Raw genomic sequence first — 26,024 nt, 5'->3', positions numbered from 1 at the left:
TGACCCTTAAGCAAGGCAGGAAAGAGACTCAAGTCTTTCCCAGTACTAAGAATAGTGCTCACTGGAGCTTCCCTAAGACATTTCTGACCCTTAGTCTCGAAAGGTGGACCCTGTTCTCTTGGTGGGAACCGTGCACCCCCGTATGTTGCTTTGGGAGGTTCGCAACACCTCAGAGAGGGATTTGCTTACCCTTTGCTCCAGTGAGTTCACTTCTCAAAAAGGGTCTTGAAGATGCTGTCAAAAGTACGGATTGTGTCTGGGCTGTTCTCTACAACATTCTGAAGTAGCAACTGGAACTAACCTAGCTGTTGTCAGTTGGGGCCCAGACTGATGGGGCTTGATCTGCCAGTGGGGTGGAGCTGAGCCCCTGAGTGAAAGAAAGGGTGGCTTCGTGTCATGGTGATGGGATTTCTAGGGTGAATTAAGCAGAAACAATAACAAACTGAAGGGTAGATGTGTTGTGCTCACTTTCATCCCCCATGATAAAAGGTTAGGGGTGGGATGGAGACGTAATGTGTATTTGTTCTTGTTTGGGGTTTTAGAATGGATGCACAATCCGTAACTGAACCGCATGGTCACCTCCAGAGGCGTGATGAAAAGAGGATAGGATTATTGGGAGACTCCTCCAGGTTTCCTTTCTGTGTCGCACCAGATGCATGTTTTATATAATTAGAAAATAAAGTTATGTCATGTTGGGGGAGTAGAAGCCTAAAAGCCATGCGCAAAAGCAAGCTGAAAGGAGTGAGTCTGGGTACATGTCAGTTATTGCTCAGGTGGGTGATTTAACCTCTCAGAGGATTTACTTTACATGGCTTTAAAGCATGGTAGTTTGGGGGACTTCCTGGTGGCCCGGTGTTAACAATCCGCCTGCGAAGGCAAGGGACACATGCCGCAGGGTGCGCCACAGCCACTGACGCCTGTGTGCCTGGAGTCCGTGCTCTGCGCTGGGGAAGGGCTTCGCGCAGCAACAAGACCCTGTGCAGCTGTAAATAAACACAGTTGGAAAAATGGTAGTTTTTGATCATAAGATATGAGATAATGCCATAAAGGTAAGAATTAGGGAAAAGAAATCTTCAACTGCTTTTAGGAATCATATTTTTGGTCAGGTCAACAGTGCCAATAGTCTTATTATATGTTGTAGGAGAAAACAAGTAACCGATGTCTTTAAGAACCAAAATTGGGAATTCCCTGGCTGTCCAGTGGCTAGGACTCCGTGCCTCCATTGCAGGGGGCCCAGGTTTGATCCCTGGTCAGGAAACTAGAATCACACTAGCCCTGTGGTGTGGTCAAAAAAAATTTCTTGTTGTTGTTTTTTTAGGAACGAAAGACATGTAAGTGAAAGATCAAAGCACTTAAGTGAAAATGTTTTAACTCTAAATCTACAGTGGGAATGTCCCCATTGTGAAAGATCCTGCCAGGGTTGTATCAGAAGGACCCACAGGACCCCCCTCCCCCGCTCCCCCACCCCCACCCCTGGCCAAGGGTGGGGCAAGGGAATGTGGATGAAAATTAGTTCCCTGGGTTGGAGCATCAAATGTGTTTAAAAAAAGAATCCAGGGTTTGTATTGATGATTAGAGGAAAGGGAGAAACTCATGAGTGCCCTTCAGAAAGTGTTAGGGAATCAACTCTTTTTGAAAAATTGGCAGAGTGAAGAAGCAAGCACTTACCTCTACAGCTGAGTTTGCAAGGAGCCAAATAGCGGGTGAGGGCTAGTTTCCCTCGAAGACAGGCTCGAGCTGCCGGAGTTTCCCAGTTGCTCTGCTTATGCTATCTGATGTGGTACCTGGAGTATTGTGATTGAGAAAGTCAAATTTTAGTTTTATTAGATACAAGTCTTTTTAAATAGCCACATGTGGCTAACAGACAGTGTAGCTATTGACACTCTGCTAATGAGTATAGAACACAAAATTATAAGTTCATACGTTTGCAGACACCTAATAAAATGGTGGGTCTAGACAGTGGTCCTCAGTAGCTGCCAGCCCTCCACCCCCACCCCCAAGGAAGGGTGCATGTGCTTTCAGAGGGATATATGCTTGATTTGGCCTCAAAACCTAGTTTATAGGAAACGGGGGTTGTGTTTCTGGTGTGTATCCCGGGTGACTCAGATGGTGAAGAATCTGCCTGCAGTGCAAGAGAACTGGGTTCGATCCCTGGGTTGGGAAGATCCTCTGGAGAAGGGAATGGCTCCCCACTACAGTTTTCTTGTCTGAAGAATTCCATGGACAGAGAAGTCAAGCGGGCTACAGTCCATGGGGCCACAAAAAGTCGGATACGACTGAGCGACTGACAACTTTTCACACTTTCCATTATACCACAAGGAGGCCACTTGCAAAGCCCAATCAACGGGAAATGGGACAAATGACCGGTTTTCTTCAACATGTGATTGAAAAGAATGCAATGGGGTAACCTGTATATTTTAGACAAGTGTGACTTTGACAAAGATTGAGGAATAATTGTTTAATTGTTGATGGTATGATCATGGAATTGTGATTTTGTGTCCTGTAGTGATAAATACTGAACTGTTCATTCATAAATACATGTTGAATGGTATTTGCTTCTTAAAGAGCCTAGCAGACGTGAGGTGGGTGAAAAACTGTGGTTGGTTGTCTGATGACCGTGGGATTTGGGTGGTGGGCATGTGCAATTTATGCTGCTTCTTTGGGTATGTTTGCAATTTTCCATAAAATAATTTATTTTCCATAAAATAAATTTGGAAGATGAGTGTAACCCAGGCCTTCCTTCAGGGAGCTTTATGATGCATGTGACCCACCCAGAGCAGGAAAAGTCCCTCTTATAAAAGTGAGGATGGTGACCGCTTGTGTTTAAGTTCGAGCAGAAAACCTTCAGCAGAGGTTCTGGCATTGCGGTGGGGAGCTGTGACAGCGGCCAGTCAAGCGGTACAACTTCCTTAAAGCATTCTTACTTTCTGTAATAGCACTTACAGTGCCTTCGTGGAGCTATGGTGGTGGTAAAGTGGGTGTGTTCCCATTTCACAGGTGGGGAAGGTGAGGGGTGTGGAGGTGAGCCAGGCATTCTGGTTTCGGCTTGGTGGAGTGTGGCGCTGGGAGCCTGTCTGTCCTGTGTGCACTCCCCCCGCCGCCCCCAGAACCCAGAGCGCGTCGATCACCGCGTGTGCTGCTTCGCTTCAGTACCCTGATGCTGCTGTGCCCCATATGTTGTTTTCTGACTCAAATTAATATATTATTCATTAGAAATCAATCTCACCTCTCCATTGGTGGTGTCTGTCCAGAGCAGCCGTAGCCAATTAGTCTGGATGAAGTAGGTAGCTAGCTGGTCTTCAACATGACTCTGTCTTATAAAAAAAGAAGTGCTTTATAAATTTGAGCCTTAAGTGTGATCCAGGGTGTTTGACAGCGCCCTTGTGGGAGGGACCTTCGCCCTGTGTCTCAGCCTGCTGTGTTCACTGCCCACCCCATACACCGGTGTGTGTCCCCAAGGGCTTCCTCTGACTGCTGCTATGGATGGGAGGCCTTTTGTTGGAACTCCCAAGGGTGTTGCTGGGGCCCAGTCAGCCTCTGGTCGTGGGAGAAACTAAGCAAGTGTTAGCGTGAATGAGTGAGTGACCTGTCTGTGAGACTGAGGCATCTGACCCAAGCCCAGTGTGGGGCCAGGGACAGGCCTGATTTGAGTCCTGCTCCACACTGGTGGCCTGGCTTCTCACAGAGTTGGTTCCCTTTTGGTAAATTGTCCCATTTGTGTCCCATGTGGTCACACTCTGTATCACGGGCTTGCTACGGCCACCTTGGCTGCCGTGAGAAGCTGATGAGGGACTACACCCCAGTGGCTCTTGGGTTGTTGGCGATCTTGTTATACAAAAGAGTCTTTCCTTGAGGACCCTTTTCAAGTCCTGTTGGGATCAGAGTAAGCCTGCTTTTCCCTTTTAGTAGTTAAGCAGCTCTAGAGGGGCTGTGGCTCTTGAGGTTGAGATTATCTTGTTTTTGTTTTCCTGCCTTAAAATAATAAGGTTATGTTCACACAACATGAAATTCACCGTTTTAACCCTTTACATTGGCATTTAATGTAGTCATAATATTGTGCAGCTGTCACCTCTAATTCTAGAACGTTTTCAGCACCCCAGAGAGAAACCTGTGTGTATTAGCCTATACTCCCCCACCTCTGTGCCCCCATTCCCCAGCACCCATTAATCTACTTCCTGTCTCTAGATTTGCATGGTTCTGGGCATCTCAGAAAAATACAGTCATGTACTGTATGGCCTTTTGTGTCTGCTAAACATGCTAAGCACTTATGTTTTCACAGTTCATCTGCATTGTGACAGGGATCAGAAATTTGTTCCTTCTTCTGTCTGAATAATATTCCATTGTATGGATATACCACATTTTGTTTATTCACCCAATGGTGAACATTTGGGTTGTTCTTGTTGGTTGTTGTGAATAGTTCTGCATTTTAACACTTGTATACAATTTTTTTTTTTTTTTAATGAACACATCTCTTGGATATATCTAGGAGTAGAATTGTTGGGTCATAAGGCAATGGCACCCCCCTCCAGTACTCTTGCCTGGAAAATCCCATGGACGGAGGAGCCTGGTAGGGTGCAGTCCATGGGGTTGCTAGAGTCGGACACGACTGGGCAACTTCACTTTCACTTTTCACTTTCATGCCTTGGAGAAGGAAATGGCAACCCACTCCAGTGTTCTTGCCTGGAGAATCCCAGGGACAGGGGTGCCTGGTGGGCTGCCGTCTATGGGGTCACACAGAGTCGGACACGACTGAAGTGGCTTAGCAGCAGCAGCAGCAAGGCTAATTCTGTATTTATCTGTATTTAACTTTGCAAGGAGCTGCCAGACTTTTTCACATCGCAGCAACATTTTACATTCCCACCAATTTAGGGTGGTTCCAGTTTCTTTATGTCCTCAACAAAACTTATTTTCCTTTTTTTCTTTAAATAGTCATCCTAATGGGTGAGAGCTGGTTTTGATTTGCGTCTCCCTAATGATTGGTGATGCTGAACATCTTTTCATGTGCTTATTGGCCATTTGTATGTCATCTTTGGAGCAATGTCTTTTCAAATCTTGTGCCTGTTTTTTTGAATTGGGTTTGTTGCTCAGTTCTAATCATTTTTTTATATATTCTGGACATGAGACCATTATTAGAGATATGATTTCAAATATTTTTTCCTGACTCTGTTGATTTTTTTCACAATCTTTTACACAGAAGAATTTGATGAAGTCTAATTTATTTTTTTCCTTTGTTGATATTGAGCTTTTGGTGTCGTATCTAAGACTTTCTTGCCAGATTGAGGATCCTGATTTTACTCTCACATACTCTTCTTCTAAGAGTTTGTAGGGTTAGCTTTTAATACTTCGGTCTTGGCCAATTTTGAGTTGGTTTTTCATGTATGGTATGAAGTAGGCATTTTGCTTTATTAGTTCTATTCTTTGGGGCTGCGCTGGTCGTCGTTGCTGTGCTTGGGCTTTCCCAAGCTGCGGCCCGTGGAGGCTGCTCTTCATCGCAGTGTGCCGGCTTCTCATCGCGGTGACTTCTCTTGCTGCCAAGCGCGGGCTCTAAACTGTGTGGGCTTCAGTAGTTGGGACTCCCGTGGTCTAGAACGAGGACTCAGTAGTCGCAGCTCACTGGCCTAGTGCTCTTGAGCCCTGTGGGGTCTTCCTGGACCAGGGATCAGACCTGTATTCCCTGCACTGACAGGCGGATTTTTAACCGCAGGGCTAGCAGGGAAGTCCCCGTTTTGTTTGGTTTTGATCATTTTATTTTCTATTGACATGAAGAGTTTTTGACGTATTTAACAAGGGAGGGGAGTGCCATAGTTGAGAGTACTGAAGGTACTTTTTCTCATCTGTTTAACAAGTATGTATTGAACACCTATTCTGTCCTGGGCCCTAGGCTAGTATCACTGAACAAAGATTTAGTCTGTGTTCTTGTGGGGGTTGAGAGGAGGGGGACACACAGATGGAAAGATGAGTAATTAGCATGTCTAGTGGTGATGAGGTGGGAAAGAGGGTAGATACCCACCGAGTCGCGTTTGTGGGGGGAATAATTCATGTCACTTTGCCGTTTCTGCTGAAGGAGAGAATGCTGTAGAGAAATTCCGGGAAAGACCTAGCAGGAAGGACAAAGGCCCTGAGGTGGGAGTAAACTTGGCTTTCAGAGGAGCAGCTGGGATGTCTGAGTGGCTGGAGCTGAGAGAACGGGGTCGAGGGGTAGGGGGTGCGTGAGAGGGGTGGCGGTAGCCAGGTCAGAGGCACTCTCAGGGCCTTGGCTGGGGCGAGATCTTGCTTGTACCTTGAGTAGCATGTTGTACAAAATGACCACTCATGTGATATCCTTCAGGTCAGCCTGGCTATTTCGTGGAGGTTGTGGTGGGTGTCTATACCCAGAACAACCCTCCGCCCAATCTTTGTACAGGATGGGGGAGAGAAGATTTCTGTTCCAGCTCTCACAGCTGTGCAGGAAGTGCTGGAGGAGCTGTTCATCAGGAGGAACTGTTTGTTAGGCCCCTGGGCTTCATCGAGACCAGAAACTTACTTAGTCCCAGACGTAGGTTTCCCTGCTGGCTCTGATCCTTGTGAGGCTGCCGGCCCTGCTGCTGCAGGATGTGTGCGGGGAGGAGCTGACACAGGAGCCCGGGCAGGGCCTCCAGGCCGTGCCACCACACTGCTGGCTGCGCGTTTGGTTCTCCCTCTTTCCACTCCCATCTCCTCCTGGGAATGCAGAAGGCTTTTCTGGCCCTTCCTGGACATTTCTGTGTAAAACCTCCTGCCTTTTCCAGCTCGGTGGAGCTGGTGGTCAGGGCTGCTTTCTCAGCCAGGTCCTGAGGGAGGCGGCCCTGGAAGGGTTAAGGCCTCCCATTTGGTGATGTGACGCCCGCTGGGCACATTGCAGATGGCAGGGAATTGGCAGGCGTAACCCTTTGTGGGCTGAGGAGGCTCAGTGGCAAATCTCTCAGTGACGTCCTGCGCCAGAGGGCCCCTGGCCACCGCTTCCCTGTGGGTATCTAGTGTCATTCACGCCCCTCACAGGCCGCCTTTTCTTCTGGTAACATTTGTTTCTCTCTCTGGGGTTGCACTTGGGCTTCAGGCGCAGGCCCCAGCCTTCAGAGGCTCAGACACCCCTGTGGGGCCACTTCCAGGTGGGCAGTGTTGGGTAGTTACTGAGCACTTCTGAGAACAGAAAATCCAAGCTTCCTTCTCCAGAGTGAGCCCCGGGGTGCTATCAAGTTTTAAAAACATTTGCTGCGAGTCCCTCCCCCTCTTAAAGCGTGGTCAGTTTAGGTGGACCTTGTCCTGCTGGATGCTTGAACATGGAGGTGTGGACAGGCTCTCATCTCCTGTCACTGAGAAGGGATACTCAGGCCAAGGCATGAGGCTGAGGTGCGGACTGATCTCAGTGGTATCTGCATGGCCTGGCTGGTCAGTGGTGGTCCCTGTTTTCAGAAGTTTCAAGAGATGGTCTATGTCTGGGAAAGATAAAAACATACTCCCCACCTACCCCAGCTTCCCCGACAGGACCTGTGCTTTCTCTGGCTGCCCCGCCCCCTGACTCCAGGGAGGGAGGAAGGTGTTGTGGTCTGGGGACTCAGCTGTCCCCGGCCTGGCCCTGCGTGTGCCCAGGGTGAGTCTGAGTGGCTGGGCGGGCCACCAGAGGGCTGGCTGTTACTGTGGCGTCGCCCCACTGAAGGCAGTGACCATCGATTTTTCTGGAGATGACTGGTCCCCAAACCTGCTCTGTTCCCTCAAGTGGTTCTAGGGTGAGGTGCTGCCACCACCTTTCTCCAGGTCTGCATGGCATTGGCCTTTAGGAATCTGAAGACCGTTGAGGTTTTATTTTTAAAATGTTGGTGGTTGCTACCTGAGTATATTAAAATTTCTGCTTTCCAGATTAATTTTATTAAATGTATCCCCAAAAAGCATTATTCCAGAAGCTATATTTACATGTCCTCCTCCTTAAAAAGGCTTTCCTGGTGAAGCTCAACTGGTGAAGAATCTGCCTGCAATGCAGGAGACTCCGGTTCGATTCTTGGGTTGGGAAGATCTCCTGAAGAAGGGATAGGCTACCCACTCCAGTGTTCTTGGGCTTCCCTGGTGGCTTAGACAGTAAAGAATCCACTTGTAGTGAGAGAGACCTGGGTTCCACCCCTGGGTTGGGAAGATCCCCTGGAGGAGGGCATGACAGCCCCAAAATAATCAGACTGTAAATGCGTGTTTATTTGTGAATGTAAGAGCCCAGGGTGTTTTATATATGGTTTTTGTTTTTTTCTTTCCAGTGTTAACAGTCTACATACTTACATATCCAAGTGGTTCTTGAGCCAAGGACTGAAGGTGACGTGATAGGATGGCGGCCTTGGTCTGACTTTACCTTGCATGATTCCTGAGTGGTGATGGCCTTATATTTGATGTGTCATTATTATTTCAGATGGATGTGGTGTCTGGGCATGCTTGGCATGAAAGAAGTACCCTGTTAGGAGGAGACTAAGATGCTCCTGAACTTAACCTTCACCTTTCACTCCTGAGTCTGAGTTGAACCCCGCATCCTTAAATGTTGTCTCTTCCCTGAAGGGTTAGGTAGCGCACGCCTTTGGGGACTGGGGTCAGAGAGTCCCCTGTGGAGAGCATCGGTGCCCAGATTGATTAGTTTGATGGAGTGACTTGATTTAAATTGTGTGCGCACTTACGCCTTTGGGAGCACACTCTGTGCTCTCAGCACTTCCTCCCCTGTCCTTCAGGACCTAAGTAAAGGTTCCAGCCCTCCTCGCGCTCACAGGCTGATGGCTGACCAGGACCTCCGCCCCATCCCAGTCCCAGAGTCTGCAGCCTGGGAGGCCCAGTCATCGCTGCTAGCCTATAAGTGGCCTTACTGTCGTGGGGGAATGTTTTTTCCTCCTAAGCAACCTCATTCCATTTTTAAAAGTTGTTAAAAGTTTTGATCCCCTTTTATTTGTTTTCATGTACTTCCTTGGGAGATGGGTTTTCACATGCCTGTATATTTCTGCCACTTCACCTTTTCTGCTACCATTGCTTTCTCCTCTTCCATCTCTACAACTCCAGGTTCTTCTCATGGGACCTGCCTCTAATGAAGCATTTCTAGATACTCCCGCCTCCTGCTCCGGACCAGCAGAGCGGATTTCTTTTCCATTGTTGGCTTGTAACAAAATGATGATCGACACATGTACCTCACAATCCTTACTGGGTCTTTGCTCTCATGAAGGCCAGCCCCAAGCTGCTGCTCCTGCCTTCCACAAAGGTGGTACCCCCAAGTTACTGGCCCCTTGGATGTCACTGACTGGCACAGAATCAGTGTTTGACATCCATGTCCCGGATCAGACAGGCTGTGAGCTAGGAGAAGAGTATCCCTGGTTGTTAGTAACTGACCAGGCTCCTCGGTACTGCCGAAGTTCCCTTCCAGGTTCAGGCCTCACTCAGATATTAACAGCAGTAAATAGCAGTTGGTTCTTGGCCTTCTTTGGAAGTTTAAATTACTGTGTGCAGAAAGTAGTAAAAATGAGCATAGTTGCAGGTGCTAGTGATTTTTAAAACGCTCTCTTGTTCTACCCAGGTGTGAAATTATTTGTCTCAGAGGAAGTGTGGGTTGAAGAGGTGGAGGTGTGCAGGGGTCCACATAGAGCCCTGAAGGGATTTTGCATGGCTTGTGGGCTCCTTCATTTGCTTCAGAAGTTGGTGGTTCTGGACCCTGTGTCTCATCTCATTTTCAGAATGGTTTTCCTTCCCGACAGTTGGTTCTGGAGCCCAGCGGACAGTGATCACACATAAGAACTGCTGTTCTTTTGCTCATAAATGAATTACACAGAGAAGAAAGACCTTTTCTAAGATGATTGGATAAGATGTGGAAGTCAGAGGAAGGGATGAAAACTGCACATACATGAGTGTGTGTGGGTGCATGTGTCTGAGTGTGGGTACACACATGTGTATTTGTGTGTATGACACAAGGTTGCTTGGTGTTCAGCTAGCCTGGTGTATTGCATTTTGGGGAACAGGGAGGTATCTGCTGACACCCCAGTTTCCTGAGTCCCTCCTCTGCCAGTAGGCCGTCCATCAAGTAGGGTCAGATGCTCCCAAGCCTGGAGCACCACGTGTTCATCTCTTTTATGCCCTTCTCTCTGCCTTCCCAGAGACTAGGCGCCACAGGCCACCGTTTGGGGCCAGCAGTGACATTACCCACCTTGTTGAAAAACCTTTAAAAGAGCAGGTGAGCTCCTTTAATATGACAGAAGTGTTTGCTGGTCAAGACTTTAATTTTTGTAAAGTGGTTGTTTATCTGGCAAACAACGCTGGCTTCTCTTAACATTAAGCAGGAGGCTCAGAAAACCTACATCAAGTTCCCAGATCCAGGGAGCTCCAGTGGGATGGACACAATGCTGTCAGGCTGGAAGTGAGGTGGCGTGCCTAGCATTCACATAAAGGTCAGGAGGCTTGAAGGACCCAGGTGCTGACTGGGTGAAGGCTGAGCCCAGCGGCTGTTCCCGAAGCTGTCTGGCCTCTCCAGGCTGGGGCTGAGCTGTGGAAGTGCGGCTGCAGGCAGAACGCATCGGGGCTCCTTCAGGGTGCAGGGAGCAGGGCTGTGATGGCATTGCATAACCTGCCCTGGAGTAGGACATCGGGGGCAGTGTGGAGTGAACCTGTGTCCTCCTGCCCGCCCCCCCACCCTGCTGCCACCAAACCAGTTGAAGTGCCCTTCTTGGGGTTTCTCTGACACAGACGACTGCACCCACCCCCACCAGGCCTCAAGGGCAAAGTTAAGTCGGTTACCTGGAGAGAAACCTGATCCTGAAGCTCTTCCCAGGGACCCCTCCCCTCACCACCCTAGGTCTCTAGCGACTCAGCCCCAGTGTACTTGATTTGCACTTTCTTTCCTGGTGGCTTAGATGGTAAAGCGTCTGCTTGCGGTGCAGGAGACCTGGGTTCAATCCCTGGGTGGGAAAGATCCCTTGGAGAAGAAAATGGCAACCCACTCCAGTACTCTTGCCTGGAAAATCCCATGGATGGGGGAGCCTGGCGGGCTGCAGTCTATGGGGTCGCACAGAGTTGGACACGACTGAGCGACTTTACTTTTCTTCTTTTCCTGGCTTAATCCTCCCCTGCCACCCCCGGTCCTCAGCCCCTGTGCTTTTCCTTAGAGCTTTGGTCTGATGCTCAGGCACGTGTGCTTAGGAACCATTTGTTTCTGTAACTGGGTTAGTTTCATCTGCTTCAGTAATTGAGTTTATAGCATGTAATTTCCTTCTGTGAGGGGCCTATTTGTCTTGAGAGTGTGTAGGGCTTTTAGAATGATGTAAATTTGACCCATGTGGTTGGGACAGACTGACCCTGCAGTAACCAGGATGCACTTGACACTTCTTGAAACTGAATTTCTTCTGATTTGTCAAAAGGGTTAACCTTGAGTTCTGGACTTGGATTGAATTAACACATTCACATCCTTTTTTTGAAACCAATTTTCTCTGTGGTCACTTCTGCTGGAATGCTTGTTTGGAAAAGCAGATTTGTTCTAACACTGTTGGTGTGAGGGCACACGGTTTTGTTGCATGTGATTTGTCCAGAAGAAATGCTAGGTCTGAGGGGTTGGGAGCCTGTGGCCCACAGGCTGGTGGCCTGTTGGGGTAAATAAAGTTTGACTGGGACACAGCCACACCCATTTGAGAACACACTCTCACAGTTGCAGGGCTTGAGTGACCGTGACTGAATGGCCTGCAGAGCTGAAAATATTTACTGTGTCTCTTTAAGAAAGTTTGCCGACTCCTGTACTAGATGAATCCAGAAAACTGCTCCCAGCTAAAAGAGCACCTGCTTGGACCCCAAAACAAGATGCACGTACCTTAGACGTGCATCACACCACACCCACCCCCTTCTGGGTTCAGACGGCCTCCTTCCTCCTGAGCCACTGTTGCAGTAACTCAGAACCCGCACGCCACCCACAGGCACGGCAAGCACCCGGTCTTCCCCCAGGTGAGGCATAAGGCTTCAGGCAGCATTTGTGTATTTCTTAGCTATTTAACACACTACCACTTAAAAATCAGGTTCCAGACTCTTTCAATGTTACTGATGAAGTCTTGTGGTATTGTTCCATCATTTCTATAAGCCCTGTGTTTTTATTGCATGATTTTGCACCATGTGGCAATTTTTAGGAATGCATATCCTGTACTCCAGCAGAATTTCTGTGCTCTGAAAGCAAACAGCAAAAGGTGTGGTCTCGCTGATAACACTCAATAAAGTTGTAAACATCTGATATCTCATTCGGACCTTGAGGGGCCAGAGCGAGTGGTCCGACCCCACTTCCTGCTTGTGAGGAGCTTCCTGTGTCCTTTGGAAAGGACACGCCTGACTCTGGGTGGTTGATGGGGGAGTTTCAGTGGGCACTGTGCAGAGGAGCCTGGGCTTCCAGTCCCAGCGCCATCCCTCCCACTTGCTGTGTGACTTTCACCTGCCTCAGTCTCCCTTCCTGTAAATCAGGGGCTGATGATAGCACTCACCTTGCATCTGAGATGACCCCCATGCAGTACATAAATGCCCAGTCAGTGTAAGCTATCTTGTCTGTGAAAGAAGACCCCACATTTCTGTTCACAGAGGAACATTAACCTTGGGTTGAGAGCTGAGAGTGCCAGTGTTGGAAGGGAGCCCATGTTCACCACCCCCACCCTGGCCCCTTGGGGAGTCTCTTTAAACCTCACTTGTCCATCTGATGTTTGGCTTGCACCTGCTGTGTGGCTGGCACCCCTCTGGAGCTAGGGACACACCATGCGGGCGCAGTGGCATCTGACGCTAGGGGGGCTCAGACCTTGCAGTTGCGGGGTCTTCCTGGCCAGACTTCCCCACGGGTGCTTCTGTAGCCGCCGGCAGGGCAGGTCCTAGTTCTCTGAAGTAAGGCCGCCGTGGAGGCATGAAGACGGCTGTTCTGTCCCTACTGGTGTCATTTCAGCCCCACATGTGCCTGTCTCTCCAGGGTGAGGGGAAAAAAGACTTAAGCATGATTAACAAAAGGCCTTTAGACTGTACGATGGAATGTTCCATGGTGGGCAGCTGATACGGATGCCAAGTAGAAAGAAGAGTGTTGAACCTGGGTCCAGGCCCACTGTACTCGGATTTCCCCGCTGTGGGATGACTGGCTGTTCTACCCACAGAGACTCTGGGTGAATGGCACCTGCCCTCACATGTGTGGGTGTGGTCGGTCCCCACCCGAGTTCCTGGACTGCGGCAGGGAGAGTCTGTTGTCCTTTGAAGGCCCATGGAACTTTTAGCCAGGTGGCTGGGCCAGGGGCCCTTCTGATGATACAGAAGAGAAAACATTTACATTTTTGGAGTGTCCTTATGCTTTCAGACCACTAAGGGTTCAGATGCTTTTGAACTGTCATGTTGGAGAAGACTCTTGAGAGTCCCTTGGACAGCAAGGAAATCAAACCAGTCAATCCTGAAGGAAATCACTCCTGAATACTGATTGGGAGGACCGATGCTGAAGCTGAAACTCCAATACTTTGGCCACCTGATGCAAAGAGCTGACTCGTTAGAAAAGACCCTGATGCTGGGAAGGATTGAAGGTGGGAGGAGAAGGGGACGACAGAGGATGAGATGGTTAGATGGCATCACCGACTCAGTGGACATGGGTTTGAGTAAACTCCAGGAGTTGGACAGGGAGGCCTAGTGTACTGAAGTCATGGGGTTGCAAAGAGTCTGACACGACTAAGCAACTGAACTGAAGGGTTCAGAACTCAGCTTCAGTCAGTGAGCAAGACTCCGGTTTCTTTTTGAGGATATCTTTTGCACAGCACTAACTGTGGCCCCTCTTTCTCTGTCTGAGAGTCCTGGTTCAGCTGCTTTGGCCTGTGCTGTTCCTCTACCTGGACCATTTCCCTGGATTCCTGTTCCTGCCTTGGCCTCAATCTGTGAGGCGCCATCTCAGTACAGTCACCTTCCAGAAAGTCAGAATGCGGGGTTTTTAATCAAAGCCCTTGACTGACTTGATACATTTTGCTATGTAAGCCGTCTCCAAGAGTCACACCCTTCATGAGGCTGATTAACAGAAATGTAGGTCTAACTCAGCAGCCCATCCTGAACCCACACTGTTTGCTCTACACTGAAGATGAAGATAGATGGGGGATATCTGCCATGGGCGAGATGACAGTGTGGGATTTGCTGCAGTGGGCTGTCTCAGTGAGGGGTCCTCTCAGGGAGAGCAGGCTCTGATGCCGCGGCCTGATGTCCACTGGGGCCAGCTGGCGACCCAGGTGGAAGGTGGGCTGTGAGGATGAAATGATGGGCTCGGGTTTACTGCTTAGAACTCAGAAGTTGCTGTAGCAAGTGGTCCAGAAGGTGGACTTGAAAGCTGCCAGTAAGAAGTGGGAAGGTGGCAGCGGCACCCTCTCTTGGTCTGCTGAAGGTTTCGGTTCCTCTTGGGCTCTTTGTTTGCCTGTTGGAGGAGCTGGGCGCCTCCCTCCACAGGGACCATCTCCCCTCACCGCACCTCATGCCTCCCGTTCTTTCATTTCTCACCCTCTGCAGTGGGAATGTTTGTTTATCTAACTCTTCTTTTTATCTTTGTTTTCTTTGACTGCAAAGAAACTGATTGTCACTGTTAAGAGAAATAGTTTGGTACAGAAATGCTTAATATAGACAGTGAAAGTTTCAGAGGGTGAGTGTTGTGGATTTTAGTCCAGTTTCTTTCAGTTTTGATTTTAGTGAGCTTTCAGTATCTTTTTCTGCAGGTTGTAACTAAGCCTTTTAAAACTGTGAATGGTATCATACCATTCTGCAACTTGATTTTCTCACTCAAGGTTTTACTGACGTCACTGTTTCTCTTCACCCAGCACATCTGTGAGTTGTGGAGGGGAAACTGAGGCTCAGAGAGTAACAAGCTCCCCTGCCAGTTGCTTCCTAAGGTTCGTCCTTGTTCCCTGCTGTATCTGGTGGGGGCTGGCCATTGGGATCCATTTTTTATTTCCCAAGTTAAATCGCATCCCTTACATTTGGCCTGAAGGAGGTCTGACATTACTTAAAACTCGAGAGCTGGTGTTTTGGTGCGAGCTCCTTCCAGAGCGCAGCCGCTGCATCTCTGCCACTGTCGCTCAGAGACAGGCATCAGGAAGCAGCTCAGGCCGAGAGCAGTGAGGTCTGTGCTGGATGGGAAGACGTGTGCCTGTCAGCCAGGGGTTGTGGAGCGTGTGGAGCTTGGCCGGTGCCCAGTGCGGCTGGCATCTGGACCCTGTCGTCACTCAGCCGCATGGCAGTTGCTGCACAGCTCAGCCCCTCCTTTCCACACCACCCGAGGCCAGCGGCTGTGCCGTGCGCAGGCCCCCACCTGTCCGCACGCTCCTAGCCTCTGTGCGTGCCAGCCCGTCTCACTCCTGCGTCCTTCCTCCAGATCTGGTCCATCTCTGTCCCAGAAAGTCAAGTCCATCTTCTCTCAGCTGCTCAGACAAAAATTAAGAGCAGCAGCAAAACGGCTCTCTCTCGCCCCCTGTCCAGCTGTTGGTTGTTACGTTGTCCAGATCCTCTGAAGTTCACCCCTCGTTCAGTCATGTCTCCCTGCTGCTCTACCCCCGTGTGTCCCCAGATCAACCACGTGATCCTTTAGAACAGGTTGGACCCCCTCCCCCTGGCTTGCCCTGTCCTCTGTGCGCCACCTGAGGCCAGTCTGCACTCCGCACCCTCCTCCTGCTGCCGCCTTGAGCTCACGCCCTTCTTTGGGCTCTGGGAAAAGCACCCCACGTCATCTGCTTTTCAGAGCATCAGCTCTTGTCACTTCTCCCAAACACGTATTCCTAAGCCTCACTTTCCTCATGCCTGAAACGAGTATTACTAGTAGTGTTTTTGCTGTTATGTTAGTAACAGTATACATAGCATTTCCTAGTACAGAGAGTATTAATGATAACCTCAGGGTTAAGACTCTGTGACTTATGCCTCTCTAAACCTCCCCTCTCCCCAGTGAACCAGCCTGTGTGGGGTGCTGGTCCCCAGAGTCCTGTTTAAAAATATTGGTTCCTGCCATAGCACAATCACCCTTTTGGAGTTATTTTAGAATAGAATTTCCACCTGAGGTCCTCAGACCAGTTAGAAGGTGACATTTAACTCAAAGCATCTTTTGGTAGAAGCAGTTGACATCTGCACCCCTCCCAAAGCCCTGTGTTAGCATTCTGCTCAGGACTTGGTGTAGCTCTCATGCTAGGATTTGTCTGTTCTGGGTGCTTGGGAAGCCTCTGGTGTAGCTGGAGCTTGTCCCTCTTGGGCCCGAGGACTACCTGGGCTGCGTCCTGCTGACCAGCCAGGTTTTGTCTGGAGAGAATGAGAAGGGGGACGGAAGCCTCCTGGGTCCCGGCCCTGCTCCCCAGTGGCAGCCCGTGCCCCCGCAGCCTTGGGCCCTGTGGTGCCTCTCTTTCGCCGGGCTGGCTGCTCTTGGGCTCGGCCCTGCAGGCAGCAGCTGGCTCGGATCCTGCCTCAGTTAGAGGGGCTGCTTTCTGCGGGCCAGCGGGTCTCCTCCTGCCTGTGGTGGAACTTACGCTGCTCACTGCTGCTCTGCTATGCCTTCATCCTCTCCCGCTCACTCTCCAGGAGTTTTGAAGCAGATCCTAATTTGCCGGTTGGGGTGATATATCCTCTTCAGCTGCTCTTCAGAAAGGACCCTCGCGCTCCTCCTCGCTGGTCTTGCAGAAATTGTCTGTCTGCTGCATTCCTGGGTCACACTTCATTCCTCAAGGCTGGTTTCTTCCTCACAACCGTTTTTTTTTTTTTTTTTTTTTTCTGCTGTGCCTGCAGGGCGGTGGCCGCCAGCCCTGATGTGCTGGATTGGGTCACAGGTCCTTCCTGCTGAGAGGAGGGTGGGGCCCCTCCTTACTCGCACCTGCCCTCCCCAGGAACAGTTGCCTGGCGGGATGGAGATTGGCTGGCGGCAGGCCCCATGTGGGCACTAAGGCAGCCGCCTTCCTTGTGGCGGAGGAGGCTCCACCCAAGAAGGAGGAGGTCAGAACCTGAGACTTCATCCCCCTCCACCCCCTGCAGTCCCCGCCCCCTCCAGCTGTGCACGTCCTTCGTGTCATGGGGGAAGGGTGCAGCAGCCGGCCCCCCCACCCCAGGAGCCTGCCAGAGGCCCAGGGAGTGTCTGGGGTTGGCAGAGTTCCAGCCCCTCGGCTTCCGAGTGAGCTGCCCTGACGCTGCGCTGCCCTGACGCTGCGCTGCCCTGACGCTGCGCTGCCCTGACGCTGCACTGCCCTGACGCTACACGCTGAGCACAAGCAGACGAGTCTCCCAGGTCCTCGGCTGGGGACCCTGACCAGATCTGAGTCTGGAGGGAGCAGCCCCATGGGTGTGAAACTCCACTCTGGCCCCTTGGGACCACTTATCCCACACCAGTGACGGTGAAATGAGGTCACTGGGGCACTGCCTCGCTGGTCTGATGGCCTCATGCAGAGCAACCTCCTTGTTCTCACTCCCTAACCCTCCCCCACCCCAACCTTGTTCTTCCTATTGACAGTTGAGAGGAAGGGCTTCAGACTGAAACTGGGGTTCAGATGAGCTTCATGGATTGGAGCCTGGGGCTTACCACTCTAGAGGCTGTCCTGGAGGGTTCCCCCTCTGGGCTGGCCAGACTGAGAGCTTCTCCCTAAGGGACAGAATTTTCTCTTAACAACAGTGGGGGACTTCCTTACCTGAGATCCTGGACTCCCCACATCTTTTACGCCCAGTAGGCTCCTCTCTGGTGCTGGAAGTACAGGTACCCACTATTCAGAGTGACCACGGAAATCGCTGCTCTCATCCAATTCTCCAAATGTTGGAGCAGCTGCTGTTGTTTAGGCAGTGCCCCAAAGGAAAGTGACCGGTCCCTCCCACGATGAGGGAGAGGAGGGGAGGGTGACTTCCATTCAAGGCATTGACTTGTCTGAAGCTCACGGGGAAACAGGACAGACTCAGCAGTCTGACAGTTTGTGGGACCTAGGGGGCTGAGGTGGGGTGGCAGGTGCAGGCTGGGGTGCCAGGAAGGTTTGGAGGCAGATCGAGGCCCAGCTGATAGCCTGTGCCCTTGAGCTTCAAGAGTTCTCAAGCTCTGCCTGGAATGGGGAGCACCCTGGGGGTGACACGGCCATCGAGAAACCTTCTTGATTCCACCCATTTGGACTGCCTGTGGGAGCAGATGTCTGAGTGCCCAGGCTCGGCCACGCTGGCCTAACACGTGTCAGACGGACGCCCTGCCTCCTGCGCCAGGAGCATGGAGCAGCTGTCACTTCCCTTCCTTTCCGTCTGAGTCCAAGGCAGTGCCTTGCGCTGTTGCTCATTTGTGAAGTCGGCTCCTTTAAAGAGGTGGCAGATGAGTTGCCTCAGGAGTGTGCCCCACACACAGCAATGTGGCTCCTTCACTGCCCTGTACCACCCCCCAGATTCCAGAAGTTGGGCTCTGGACTGTTTCTGCCTGGCCCTACCCAGGACAGGCCTCCCAGGGGTTTTGCCTGGGAGAAACCCAGGTGCTGGGTGCCCTGCCTGCGTGGAGACAGCCAGGAGGTCTTCAGTGTGGGCACACTGTGGGGAGTGGTTGGGGTTCCCCAAGGGGCTACCATGTTGGTAGGTGTGGGCATTGACTGTCCTGTGGAGAACTGGTACTTCGGGAGTTCAGGGGCCTGGCAGCCAGATTCTTTTTCGTCCTGTGATGACCTCTTGCGTGGCTTCTTAGATCCTGACCATTGGAACTCTGGTTTCCAGTGTCCTGCCCTGTTGGGACATCAAGGCTGGTCTCTGAGCAGCCCCTTTAAGAGCAAGTACCTGTGTGCCAGACTGGGTTGTGGAATGCCAGCAGTCTCCCTGCAAACAGCCATCACTGCGGTCTTCCTTCAGTGTCTCTGTGAGGGTTAACAACACTTCAGCTTGTTGTCTGGAACCGGTTCAAACTGGTTTTCTGGAAAGTGCTTTGTCTCTCAGACTGAATCCTGGGAAGGGTCATGTGGAGCCCAGTGATGTCATGGGATCAAAACCTGACTCAGCGGTGTTTTTTCCCCTTCTTCTTTTCTTCTTTCAATCAAGATATGTGTGTGCTGCAGGTACAGGGTGCTGGGCCAGGCCTCAGCCCATTCAGAGTTCACTTTGTCGGCAGTCAAAGGGTTAAATGTGATCCCCACCCTCCACCCTGCTGAGGTGAGCAGGCAGTGAGGGGCTGCCCCTGGCTGAAGGGTCAGCCCTCATCAGGGCAGGTCAGGGCTGGACTTGGGCTGTGGCCCTGCTCCTGGGACAGCGTGGTGCCCCCTTCTTGGATTCCAGATCGCTCACATCAGTGCGCGCGATCCTGCCGGAGGGGGTCAGACCTAGAACAGTTTCCTCTATTTGCTCTTGAGTCTGGAATGCAGAGATTTCCCCCTTCTTTTGTGACAAGCAGCCACCCTCCCTTGTTCCTGCCCTAGTCCTGGTAGGTTTCTGGCCCCGGACAGGGTAACACATAGCTTGGCCTCCCAGATTCCCTGTTGCTCCTGCTCAAGCCCGTGAAGAAATGTTCTGGGCACGCTTTGCGGGCCCTTCATTTGCTGTGCCCACCTCTGCCATTGTCACATGGTGAGGCAAACACTTCAAGCTGACATTGTGAAAAGTTTCTGAGAAGATAGCTGCTTGGTCATGCCAAGTTTAAATGTCATGTTTTCCCCTTCCCCTAAAGTTCAGAATGACTGAAGAAGCATGCCGAACACGGAGTCAGAAACGAGCACTTGAGCGGGACCCAGCGGAGGACGATGTGGAGAGCAAGAAGATAAAAATGGAGAGAGGAGTGCTGGCCTCGGATTTAAATGCTGACGGAGATACGCGAGTGACGCCTGAGTCGGGAGCAGGTCCCGCCCAAGGGCTGCTGAGGGGGACAGAGGCGACGGCCACGGGCAGAGGCGAAGGGCAGGTGGGCGACGGGCCTGTGGACATGCGGACCACGCACAGGTGAGCAAGAGGCCCGGGCTCCGGGGCCGGCCCGGGTGAGCAGGTGGAGGCGAAGCTGCCCGTCGGGCCTGGGGAGGCAGCTTTCAGTGCGTGGCCGTGGAGACGGCTGTGGGCTCCAGCTCCGACACCTGCCCATCGTCTGGCCAAGGAGCCTTCGTCCTGGGGCCCAGCCACCTGTAGTGTGGGTGGCTGTCACAGGATGGGAGTAGCAGCCTCTGTCGGCTCCCCTGCTTGGCTGCAGGTCTCAACTGAATGCGTGCCTGTGCCCACTCTCTGCTTCAGGTTTGTAGGGAAGCATGAGTTTTTCCTTTAGTCCTGCCTCCCTGCTTTTCACGTCTAGGGCACTGGGGGGCCAGAGATGCTGCCGCCCCCTGCCTGGGTCACTGGGCTGCGGGCAGTCTGGAGCCACCACTCCTCCTAGGCGGTGGATGTGGGAAGGGAAGCCCCTTTCTTCCCAAGTTCGGTACCGTGTGCTTCACTGGTTTCCCCTTAGTCAGTACTGATGGCCTCAAGAGTGACTTTCCCAATCCTCAGCTTGAAAGAAATAAGGCTCGGTGTGCCACCCCATTGCTTTTCTCCCTGTGAAAAGAATTGCAGCGCCCTCCCCTCCCCCAGCTCTCCCGGGTCCTCCCTTGAGCGCAGGTGAGCGGTGTTCAGCCCTGCTGTCCCTGCTGTCCAGTGAGCCAGCAGCTGGGGGGCATGTGGGTGTATCCTCTGCACACTCCCTTCCGGATCTGGCCCCCTGGGGTGGGGGAGGGGGCAGTAGGTGGGAGGTGCAGCTCTGGAGAGCCTGGCTGCTCTTCCCTTTCTTTTGCTGACTAATCCCACAGAGGGACCCCAGCCTGCAGGCTTTGTGTTAAATTCACTGGGGGCCCAGACGGTTGGTGTTCTAAGAACTTCAGAAATTGTCTGACTCGGTATTTCTCGGCTTTAGAAATTTTACCTCAAGATAAATTGAGAACTTGACCCCCTCCTGCTGGGGAAGCCCGTTAGTTGGGGGAGTGTGTTTGTGTTCTTGCTACCCAGAAAGGCCTTTCTGTCTGATTCTGCTTTCTGCCCTCCCTGTTTTAAACCAGAGGCCTCTTTTAAAGTTCTGGAAATTGTGAGTTTGGGTCTGCTTTCCCTTCAGCAGTGTCACATGTGGGTGAAGAGAAGGAAGAGCCCACATTTGTGGAGATTCACTGGGTCCCTCTTAAGTTCCTAGGCGGCGGTGGTTTAGTCGTTAAGTTGTGACCGACTGTTGCAGCCCTAGGGACTCTAACCCACCAGGCTCCTCTGTCCAAGGCATTTTCCAGGCAAGAATAGTGAAGTGATTGCCATTTCCTTCTCCAGGGGATCTTCCTGACTCAGGGATCAAACTTGCATCCCTTGCGTTGCAGACAGTCTCCTGCATTGTAGCTGGATTATTTACCACTGAGCTGCTAGGGAAGCCCTGTTTCTAGCTGTCTGGTCTGCATTTTTCCCCTGTAATCACCATGCTCCCCTGTAGGGCAGGCCAGTGAATTGTGAGGGGATTGTGAGGCTGCGTGAAGGAGCATGGACGAGTGTGGAGCGCAAGCGGCAGACCAGCCCCGGCACACGGAGCAGGGCCCTCCCGCGGGGCGAGGCGCGCCCCGGTGTCTCCAGATGTGAGGCTCCGGCACACGGAGCAGGGCCCTCCCGCGGGGCGAGGCGCGCCCCGGTGTCTCCAGACGTGAGGCAGTGTGAGACTGTGGAGGGTCTGGCTTTGGCAGAGTGGGGGTCAGCCCATGCTCCCTGGCTGACCTTGGGTGGGTGACCTTAGTCTGTGCTTCTTCATTTGTAAAATGGGTGATGATGTCTGCTTTGCATCTCTAGGTAACAGATGTGTACACAGAAATTGACCATGGTGCATGGCATGAGAAGTGTTGGTGACAAGTACTCGTCAGTTTTAAACTTAAAATTAAAGTAAGATGTCGCATATAGAGCTTGGTGTTTCCTTGAGTGCCCACACAAAATGTTCTGTCTGGTTTGTTGGAGAATTTTGACAGAATACTAGGATCAAGTCTAGCCCAGAACCATTCTAGAACTAATCTTTTTTGGGGTGGGTGGCCATGGTTTCTGTGTTAGAAGCTGGCAGTCTTTGGATCCTCATTGAGAGCATCTGGGTCATCCCTTGGGAACCTCCATACAGAGAATTTCATTTGATGGAGGTGTAGCATACATGATAAAAAGTAGACATGTGCCTCTTGGTATACTTCACAAACTAATCTCTTTCTTGTAGCTCGAATCAAGAAATATAATACTATTCAGCCCCTGCATACCCTCTTGTTGTCACTCCCCTCTGAGTAACCACTCTTTACTTCGAACAGCAGAGGTTAGTTTTTCCGCTTTAAATGATTGGAATTATGTAGTCTGTAGCCTTTGCTTACTTTCATTCAGCATAATGTTTGTGACGTTTACTTACGCTGTTGCCTTTAATATTTATTTTTGAGTCTTAGCTGCGCATGTGAGCTCTTCGCACATGTGCCCATGTGGTGTGTGGGCTTAGTTGCCCTGCAGCGTGTGGGATCTTAGTTCGCTGACCAGGGATTGCACCCATGTCCTCTGCACTGGAAGGCAAATTCTTAACCAGGGGACCACCACGGAAATCCCAGGTTTACTTGTGTTGTTGAATGTTGGAATAATCTTTTTTTTGGTGCCACGTAGTATTTTTCTACATTTTCTGTTTGGCTTTTTAAACTTTGTTAATTAATTCTTATTGCAGTATAATTGCTTTACAGTGTTTAGTTAGTGTCTGCTGCTTAGTGAGATGAGTCAGCCACACGTACACATGCGTCCCTTCCCTGTTGGGCTTCCGTCCTGTTCGGGACCCCACAGTGCATTAAGTGGAGCTCCCTGTGCTGGGTCTCAGGTTGCAGTTAGCTGCCCGCTGTGTGGAGCACGGCGGCAGCGTTTGTGTGTCAGCCCCGCTCCCTCCGCCCAGTGCGCCCCTGCCCCGTGCTCTGGCTCTTCCTGCTCGGGCTGCTGCTTTCTTTCGTGCTGTCCTATTCTTATGATCCAGTTTAGGCGTATTGAAGACTAGAGGGAGTTTCTGGTGGCTTCTGGCAGAGAGAATTTACTTTTTCTTTAAGGAAGTGGCTGGTGAATTTCAATCAAGATACAACTTTTAGAAAAAACCTACTTTGGGGGATTTCGAGCATGTGGAGACTGGTGAAGAGGCAGCAGGAAGAGGTTTCTCTTTCTCTTCAGTTCCTCTTTTCATCTCTGGCATTTTTTTTCTGACATAGTCTTCCAATGTGTATGTTTTATTTTCAAAATGAGTCAAGACTGGAAGGCAGCTTCCAGCAGTGATTGAGTAAAGAGAGATTGTCAAATCCTTTTCCCCAAAAAAATAGCTATAAAGCAGGACAGAATTGACAGCCCAGCCCTCCCTCCTTCCCTGAATCAATTATTCCAGCATCCTGGAAACGGACCACAAGCACGCAACAATCTGAGAAGGGTTTATGCATAAGAAACTGCTGAAATGTGGGGTTAAAATGGTGACAATCTGTGCCACTTCACCTGACGCTGCTTTCATGCCCTCCGCCCAGCTCTGTTCACAGGGAGGCTCTGCCTGGCCAGTGCAGGCTGTGATGGGTGAGAAGGGGCTCACTCAGTTGAGAGTGGTGTTGGCTGAAGTGACAGTTTTGAAGATGACATGTGGGGAGGCACAGTAGCTCTGTTAGCCCACGTTTGCAGGCATATTTGGGGCAAGAGAGAAAAACTGTTTGAAGGAAGAATCCCTAGAAATGTATCTGAGGAGAAGCTTATCCAGGAAGCCCAACAAATCTCACGTAGCATATATGCAAAGAGATCTGTACCTAGCACATCACAGTCAAACTGTTACAAGCCACAGAAAAAGAGAAAATATCAAAAGTAGCAAGAGAAGAACAACTCATGACATATAAGGCAAGCATTAATATAATTAACAGCTGACTTCTCACCTGAGGCATTCAAATGGAAACCGAAAGGGAACTAAATGCATTCAAAGTACTAAAAGAAGACAACTATAAACCCAGAATTCTCAGTGCATCAGAACTGTCCCTCAGAAACGAAAGCAGAAAGACATTTTCAGATAAACAAAGACTGAGAGGATTTGTTGCTGGCAGAGCTGCTGGTTCTTCAAGCTGACAGGAAATGACATGTTAGTAACTTATGTTCACAGGAAGAATGAAGAGCTCTGGAAAAGGTAAATGTGGGCTACTGTAGAAGACTTTCTTCCCCTCATTTCTTCTTAGTTAAAAGACATAACATCATCTAAAGCATTAACTACAACTCTGGGTAGAATTGACAAAAACGACCATAGCTCTTCGGCAATTGATCTAGAGTATATGACAATTTGTTGTGTTTGTAACATGTATAGATATATAATATATGGGACAACAGCAGTAGAGAAGAATGAGATGGAGCTGTATGGGAATAGTTTCTCCATTTTACCAGAAAGCAGATTGTGATCTTAGTAAAATGCTTATTGTAATCCCTAGAGCAAAGATCCCCTGGAGAAGGAAATGGCAACCCACTCCAGTATTCTTGCCTGGAGAATCCCATGGACAGAGAAGCCTGGTGGGCTACAGTCTATGGGGTCGCAAGAGTCGGACACAACTGAGCGACTAAGCACTGCACACAGAGCAGCTATTAAGAAAATAACTTTAAAATATTGTTTAAAAAATCAACAGAAGAATTTAGTGGTGCATTAAATATTTGACACAAAGCAGTCAGTGAGGAAAAGAAGAACAAAAAAGAAGGAAGACATGTAAAAAACCAATAGCAAAATGATAAATGTGTAAATCCACCCAGATCAAAAATATATTAAATGTGAATGGTTTAAATACTTCTATCAAAAGGCAGAGATTGTCAGACCAGATTAATAGGTAAGATAAAGCTTAATTATATATTGTCTATAAGAGACACCCCTTAGATCCTTACATAAAAGGATAAGGAAGAGACACTGTAAATAACCATAAGAAAACTAGAATGACCGTATTAATATCAGATACAATTAACTGGCTTCCCAGGTGGCGCAGTGGTAAAGAATCCAGCTGCCAATGTGGGAGATTTGTTAAGAGATGCCAGTTTGATACTTGGGTCAGGAAGATCCCCTGGAGGAGGAAGTGACAACCTGATATTCTTACCTGGAAAATTCCGTGGACAGGAGCCTAAAGGGCTGCAATCCATGGGGTCACAGAGTTGGGCTGTGCCTGAGCGGGTGCGCATACATGCACACACAATCGACTTTAAGACAAAAATATTTCTAACGCCAAAGAGGGACTGTTCGGTTTTTTTTAATGTGGACCATTTTTAAGTCTTTGCTGGATTTCTTACGATGTTGCTTCTGTTTCATGTTTTGGTTTTTGGCCACGAGGTTCCCCGACCAGAAATTGAACCCGTACCCTCTCAACCGGAGAACCACCTAGGAAGTCGAAAAGAGCGTCATTTTTTTTTTTTTTAATATCACAGCAGGAAGTTGTAACAGTCACAAATGTACATGTACTTAACGATAGAGCCCCAAAATAGCTGAAGCACAAACTGATAGTCTTGCTAATAGAAATAGATAATTCACAAATTGTAGTTAGAGACTTCATACTTCTCTTTAAGTAATTGGTAGAGCAACTAAGCTGCAAATTGGCAGGATTCTGAAAGACTTGAAGAGCACTGATTCTGTTTGGCTACCACTGCTAAGTTGCTTCAGTCGTGTCCGACTCTGTGCGACCCCATAGACGGCAGCCCACCAGGCTCCCTGTCCCTGGGATTCTCCAGGCAAGAACACTGGAGTGGGTTGCCATCTCCTTCTCCAATGCATGAAAGTGAAAAGTGAAAGTGAAGTCGCTCAGTTGTGCCGGACTCTCAGTGACCCCATGGACTGCAGGCTACCAGGCTCCTCTTTCCTTGGGATTTCCCAGGCAAGAGGACTGGAGTGGGCTGCATTGCCTTCTCCTCTGTTTGGCTAAAGGGTGTCTATAGAACCCTGGGAAATAACATCGCATATGCACGTGGCGCAGGGTGGATCATAGGCTAGGCCGTGAAACGAGTCTCAAGGGCGGCTGTATTAAAAGAGACAATAACAGGTGTCGGCGGGGATATGGAGAGGTTGAAACCCTTATATGTTGCTGGTGGAAATGCAAAATGAC

At 50.2% G+C, this 26,024-nt stretch overlaps 1 protein-coding gene across 8 annotated transcripts in view; it reads left to right on the top strand.

The window, feature by feature from the left end:
- The window catches only part of GATAD2A (GATA zinc finger domain containing 2A), a 98,128-nt gene that overhangs the window by 42,250 nt on the left and 29,854 nt on the right, over nucleotides 1-26,024 (top strand). For 6 of the 8 annotated variants that reach the window (XM_069588979.1, XM_069588976.1, XM_069588972.1 and 3 more), the window contains exon 3: nucleotides 19,628-19,896. In XM_069588979.1, the coding sequence (XP_069445080.1) occupies nucleotides 19,628-19,896 (269 nt within the window). The remainder of the gene's footprint in view (nucleotides 1-19,627; nucleotides 19,897-26,024) is intronic. The other 2 variants (XM_069588978.1, XM_069588975.1) reach the window with 1 other exon arrangement.

Source organism: Ovis canadensis, chromosome 5, assembly GCF_042477335.2.
Source record: "Ovis canadensis isolate MfBH-ARS-UI-01 breed Bighorn chromosome 5, ARS-UI_OviCan_v2, whole genome shotgun sequence".
In the NCBI taxonomy this organism is placed as follows: Eukaryota; Metazoa; Chordata; class Mammalia; order Artiodactyla; family Bovidae; genus Ovis; species Ovis canadensis.
The sequence above is the reverse complement of the archived record's forward strand: the minus strand, read 5'-3'. Positions and strand labels throughout refer to the sequence as shown.